The following is a 7,052-nucleotide window of genomic DNA, read 5'->3' on the forward strand; positions in this document are numbered from 1 at the left end:
TAAACTCAATCAACCAGATCCATAATCATTGGAACGATCTCAATTTGCCATATATCAATCATATTCGATTGGCGTAAAGAGATTCACTCTACCTTTGGGGAATCGCCAACAAACAACTAAAAACACCCATCATCCCCTCTTCAAAACCTAATCTCGGTTTGGTGTACAATCATTTGGCGCCATCCGTGGGACCTTAACTTTCAGATCCCATATCCACTTTCTCAAAATAACTATGTGAATGTGCGTCGAACCAGACTTATTAAAGATGGGAGATGTACCCAAAACAATACATGTCATGTGCCTCCATGTGACTTAGCACAACCTCTAGATCTGAAGATCTCCCCCCTGTTTGGAGATCCCCTTTTAAAATATATATATATATCCGCTGCGTTACGCGGCCTCTCTGTTTCGAGGCCCCTATGTTCTCAAAAGATTTATCCGCTATGTCACGTAGCCATCAGATCTGAAGATCTTTTCCCAGTTTGGAGATCATTTTCTTAAAGCAATATCTTCACTGCGACACGCAGCCATCAGATCTGAACATCTCCTTTAAGTTTGGAGATCTCTTTCTTAATAAACATCTTTGCTGCGACACGTAGCCATCAGATCTAAATATCTCTTTCCAGTTCGAAGATTCTTTTCTTAAGAAACATCTCTGCTGCGACTCGAAGCCTCAAGATTTGAAGATCATCTCAATGTTAAAGGACCTATCGCAGTAGCTCGCTACAACGCGAAGGCTTCTACGTAACGAAGGCTTCTCCGTAACGAAGGATCCCGAAGCCTCCAGATTAGGTGTCTATGTCATAATTATAATTGATAGAAGCGCAGTCCTTTTGGGCTGTCCCCGAGACTCAAAATTAGTAGAAGTGATAAAGAAGAGGAAAATTTTCTTTTGGAAAATTTGTCCCACATCGTTGGGATAGGAAAACCATGGAGGCTATCCAAGGCTATAAATAGGGCCTTAAGGATTCATTCTTTTTACACATTCTTGGCGTGAATATTCGACTTATTCTTTCTCCTCTTGGAAGAACTCTTCTATAGTTCATCCACACTTAGTTAAACTTTTGAGTCGTCGGGTGTGATTCCATTAGAGGCACGACATTTGTGGTGCTTGCTTCCAACAGATCCAGAGGGATAATTTTAGTTGTTTACTATAACAACTAAAAAGGTATGTAATCCTATTTTTTTTTTTTAATAATTTTCGATTATTTACTAGGGTATTAAGATTTTTATTTTATATTCATAGTTATAGGTTTGATTGTGAAAACAAAGATCTTGTTTTAGGTTGTTTGATGCTTTAAAAGTTTAAGTTAGTTTATAATGCCTAAAAGGCTAAAATCCATCAACCACTATGTTTTTACAATGATAAATCTAGAAATATATATAATATGTAAAGACACAACTTAAAAGAATTTAGCTTAACCCAAAATTTCTTGGTTTCAAATAAAACACAATTACATTTTACCAACTGTTGGTAACCAACAGGGCAATGCACGGTTCCTTAAAATTAAAACAACTGATTGAATACTTTATGCAATCCGTATTGTTCTTATACGAGTTATTTTCCCTATGATACAAAGATTGGCGACGCAAATATGCAATGGATTTCTAGCACTTGTTCAAGCTTTCAGCTTTACTAGAGCCATTGAGTCAAAATTAAGCACATGAGATATTTGTCCTAAATGGACTCCTTTCACTCAAGTGAGGTGCTTATGTTCAAAATTGTTGATGTAGCCATATAGGTATCACTTCACTTTATAATTTGGTTCTCTTTTCAGTTAATTTAGTCTCCTTTTTTTTCTTGAACATTTGGCCACTCACCCCCATGTCCTCTTTCTATGTTTGAAGCTTATTGACTCATTATATGTACATTCTTGTTTGATAATAATTATAGGCCGTTATGAGAAATATAATAATAAATGATTAACCTAGTTATAATTTTAGCCCAATAATTCTTCTAATACCATTAAATTTTGATGTCTATTTCATATTAATATATTTTTATGATCTTATCCATTATCCTTGTTAATCACCTTCCTTGATTTTTCCATATGAGTTGCTAAAAAGGATTATTAGGTAGATCAATTAAAAGACTTTATAAAATGTAAAAGTAGATATGTACAACATCATATTTTTGTTGTTGTAACAACATTTGTTAGGTTTTTTAAATTCTGGTAAGATGTTTCCACGGGAACCACCATCAGATCAGATGAAGCAAAATTTTAGGTATGTGTGTATTTCACTAATCCAATCAATGCACTCAGTTTGGTCCAAATTACAGGGGATGTCAACTTACAACTTGTTATTGATCTTGTTTTAAAGCCCGATCCTGAAATTGCATTCTTGAAACAGATTATTAACTTGCTCGAGACCAATTGGACAATTGAGTCTACCAAAATATGTACCCATTACATAACTGTTTTACATGTTTGGATAAATATAATAATTTTTAAAATATATTATGCAATAACCGTTAATATAAAGTATGAGTAACAAAGTTTGGTAGACTCAATTGTGGGAGCATCAAATCCTGTCAAGAAAGGGCACATATTTAAACACATTTATTTCATTAATCAACTACGTACATAGTCATGAAAATGTTTGTTCAAATATAATTCGTACAAACTAATAACATGAAATATAAACTAAATTGGTTAAGAAAAGATGCCAAGAAATCCATAATCCCTCAAGTAACAAAGCTTTAACCATTTACAGTCTCGCTAACGTTGCCCAATTAATTGGTCTTGCATATTCCCGGCCACCAAATGTAACTGTTCGAACCATTAAATCCATAGCACGTTCCGTGGGGTGTGATACGTCCCAAAATAGAAATTCGTTCCGATTCTTGCACACTTTTGCTAGCGGATGACAATTTGTCATTGCCCTAAATCTCCCCAATCCACAACAAGCATCAATAACATTCCTAAAATCTGAAGGAATAAAAAAAAAAAAATAGTTTCTTATGAATCATTAGGTATAACATGAACCATGGGCGGTACCAGAGTAAGGGGGGAGGCGGAGAAGAGAAAATTTAAACTTTGTCATGAATTTTTAAATTTTCTTAAATAAACGTAAATTTTTTGCTTCTTTTTAAGTTACTTTTTTATGGATTTTTTAATATTACCCCTCTTTTTTTTCTTGGTACCTCCACTAACATGAACATGCAGGGAATCATTTGTACTTACTATAATTATCTGGATTTTCGAAGTAGTCATAAAGTATATCGTACGTATTTGCGAACGAATAGATCATTCCTCTCGATTGTTTACTCATATTCCACAAAAGCTGCTCAAGTCTAGTATTAAGTCGCACTGCCAAATCGTTTGCCGTTTGTGAACAATTTCCGTTCTTGTCGCTAACTCTCATTAAGGGACTACATCCGACATATGGAATGCCTAAAATTCCAAACTTCCTTGCTCCTAGGTTGTAGAGAATTGTTAACATGTCGTTGTAGGTATTGATTAGTTGATCGACGTACACATCAGGATCCGTTTTGTATTTAAACAACGCAAAGAAATGTACGTCGTTATTACCGACGCCTATAAAAAACGGCGATTTTGCAAACAACAACTGCGTTCTCCATGAACCGATTGTTGATGTAAGGTTCCCATGGACAAACATTACTTGAGAAATCTGTTCGGTTATCGGCAATCCTAGCTGACCAAAATATATATTAGTAATATAACTAATAATGGATAGATATATGTTGTGCATAAAAGTACATATTTATACAAAAAAATTTTAATATAACTTGCATGATGCCCGCAAATGCGGTGGAGGTGGCGGCAATACGGTGATGACTGGTAACGGTGGCGACTGATGGCGGTGAGGATGAGCAATGTAGGATATTGATGTAAATGTAATTAATTTAACGGTTAATGTAGGTATTTTAAGAGTTGAAGGACTAGTGATGTACTGTAATTTATTTCTTTAAGGGTATTTTAGATATATTTATTGAAATAATTAATTTAATGAAAAAAAGAAGATGATGATTTAGAGAAAAAATAAGGGGTATTTTAGTCATATTGAAAGTCATATTGCATAAAGTAACTTTCAATATTTCTATAAATAAAATGGACTATTTCTTTTATAAATAAAATATTTCAATATTTTATAAATAGAATGGGGTATTTTAGTTACTTTATTAAAATTTTGTATAAAAAATAATATTGAAAATAGGAAATATTTGATTTTAAGATAGTAATAACACAAACAAAGCATTTTAAAATATAGTTTCATGATAAATTTGGCTTAGTTTTAAGAGATTAAAAAATATATTTTGCATATCGAAATATTTAAGTAGTTAAATTTAAACGATTTTGATGGGCCATGGGCCCATGGTTGAATAGATTTTTCATCCGCATTTATACGGACGTGTTTGGATGGGCTTGGGCCTCTAGACACGGATAAGGTTCAAGACAGAATCAAACAAAGGAGTGATGACATTGTTTTTGTAAATTAAATTTAAAAAGCTATATGAGTGGTGATTAGATCTTACATCGATTGCACTATTGCTATTCAAGATTGCAGTACCAGACGAAGCAAAATTTAAGCCTACTGCAGGGTTCTCTCGTGTAGCCCGCGCACTAGTGTAGTTAAAACGTGTCATAGGACGCCTCCAACGTCTTCTAGGATGATTGTCTAGTGCGTTGGCAAGCCTCTTTTCGCCGTATTTTCCTCCATAGAATAGCGAAAGGTATGCTGGTGGGCTTGTCACTGATTCTCCGAACACTGCTTTGGCTGACCAAACAAATCATGTATATAGAAACAGGTAACAAGAAACATAATATCTATATATCTTTCCTAAAAGAAAAAAACAAAGAAACAATATATTTATGAGCATATCTAACAATATAATTGAAACAATATTGAAGTAACTTTATAATTAATACCATACATAAAAACTCTGTGTACCCTTTGTTTATTATCTTTAACTAATAATATCTTTCAAGCCAAACACTACAATTGCTTCCAATTAAATAAAAATTTCAATATAGTCAAAGCAATAATAAGTCGTCGTCAATTTATATGTAAATTCTTAATACATTAGTAAGTTACGTTAGATGTTATTAAATACGTGACTAAATTTTACTATATAAATTAGTCGATAGTAGATCCAACTTCGAAAAAAAAAAAAAAAACCATATATAAATTAAGTAAATACATGAAACTCTAGGTTTATAAAATGAGTAATCATACAAGTATACTTTATAGGATATGAAGACCAGTAAACAATATAAAAGTTGATCAAATTATACATATACTAAAAACCTATGTAAATATACAAGTATTTTATGCGTGAAATGTACAAGCTTTTAAAGCACATAGTAATTTAAACCAAATTTCGTTTTAACCCTTTAAATTTAAACCAAATTTCATTTTAACCCCCTAAAATTTTTATTTTTAAACTTTTACCCCACATCAAAGTTTTCATTTTCATTTTCGTGACAATAAACTTTTAAATTCTCATGTTTTTATCAAACAACTTTCATACAGTTACGGTTTTACTTTTAAACATTTGGTTTTTGGTTATTTTCATTTGTCTTTTTATACATATAACGTTTTCATTATACAATAACTTTTATCATCGTTACGTCTTACGTTCATGTTACATTTAAAACATTAATATAGTTATTGTTCATGTTTTTATACATCTTAATATTCTCTACATTATTTTTATTGTGTTGCTACATGTTTAGTTGTTTTTTTAATTAAAGTTTCCATCTTTTAAATTGTATCTCATATCAAAAATTTTGTTTTCATTTTTATTGACACTAAACTTTTAGGTTCTCAAGTTTTCATCATACAATTTGTACACAATTATGGTTTTACTTGTAAAGATTTAGTTTTTTATTATTTCCTTCCGTATTTATACATATATATAACGTTTTTAATATATAACAATTTTCATCATGCTTACGTCTTACATTCATGAAACATTTAAAGCATTAATATAGTTATTATTTGTGTTCTTATACGACTTATTATTCCTTTACAATATTCTTAATATTATTGCTAGATGGTTGTAATTTTTAAAGTTTGAGTTTAAATATTTGACATAAATTTGTCAAAACTTTATTGTATACCCCCGCTTCCTCAGGGCCCTCACTTTCTCACTCAACTCACTCAGACGCTAGCCAAAAACGTACCCCGCGGCAACGCGCGGGGTCAACAACTAGTAAATTACTAAATGTTGATCACTAACAAACGATATCACACATATTGTGACATAATTAATTAGTTATGAAATTCGACTTAAAAACTTAAGTTTACTCAACTGATAGACGTATGTACACTTACCCATAAAATCAGCTACGTTTAGGCCATTGCTAAACCTCCCACTAGGTGTGGAGTTAAAAAAGTCGATACCATAGTGTGGGTATTTGGCTTTTCCAATGGCTTGTACCACATAATTATTTGTTCCGATATCAAGAAGCGAGTCTCCAAGTATGAACAGAGCAGGACTCCAAGCATGAGACAACCTCGGAGAATATATAATTACAAAAATAATGAGAGTCGTGACAGAACTTCTAGTCATGATTATCGTGTAGAGAATCCCAAAAACTTATTGGATTGATTGATAATAATTGAAGTAATTAAAAACATGAGGTACATATATATATATATGGTTGTATATATCGAAGAGTTAGGTTCAAGTGTTATTATTGTGTGAGTCTTTCAGTTTGTTACTCAATTGCGAATTTGTAGTCTTAGTTTTCAATGCGTGACACTTTATTTGCTCGAAAACAAGTGACATTTCTTGAACTAGCTAGCTAATTAGCAGAATAGGTGATCTTTATCCCTCGGTTTTTGTATTTTTATAGAAGTCCATGATACTTGAAGTATATAATTTTTACTACACGTTGAAACTAGTTCAATACTCGAATACTCCGATAGACGGTATCGGTTTCTGAAAGTGTCGATAATCAATAGGGGTAATAAAGAACCATAATTTTTAAAAAAAAACATGTAGTATTCATTTAGTTCAAAATTAAACTGGTGATAAAAAAAAAATTTCAAAAGTCTGAAAATACTATTCTACCATTCATCAA

The 7,052-nt window shown here is 32.0% G+C and overlaps 1 protein-coding gene across 1 annotated transcript; it reads right to left on the reverse strand.

Moving 5' to 3' along the window:
* Positions 1 to 2,709: 2,709 nt before the first annotated feature.
* Positions 2,710 to 6,538, reverse strand: LOC122594958 (GDSL esterase/lipase At5g55050-like). Its single transcript, XM_043767242.1, has 4 exons — positions 6,301 to 6,538; positions 4,499 to 4,740; positions 3,186 to 3,657; positions 2,710 to 2,930 (listed from the first exon to the last, which is right to left on the reverse strand). Exons 1-4 carry the CDS (start codon positions 6,536 to 6,538, stop codon positions 2,710 to 2,712), a joined length of 1,173 nt encoding a protein of 390 aa, XP_043623177.1.
* Positions 6,539 to 7,052: the final 514 nt, after the last annotated feature.

Source organism: Erigeron canadensis, chromosome 4, assembly GCF_010389155.1.
Source record: "Erigeron canadensis isolate Cc75 chromosome 4, C_canadensis_v1, whole genome shotgun sequence".
Taxonomy (NCBI): Eukaryota; Viridiplantae; Streptophyta; class Magnoliopsida; order Asterales; family Asteraceae; genus Erigeron; species Erigeron canadensis.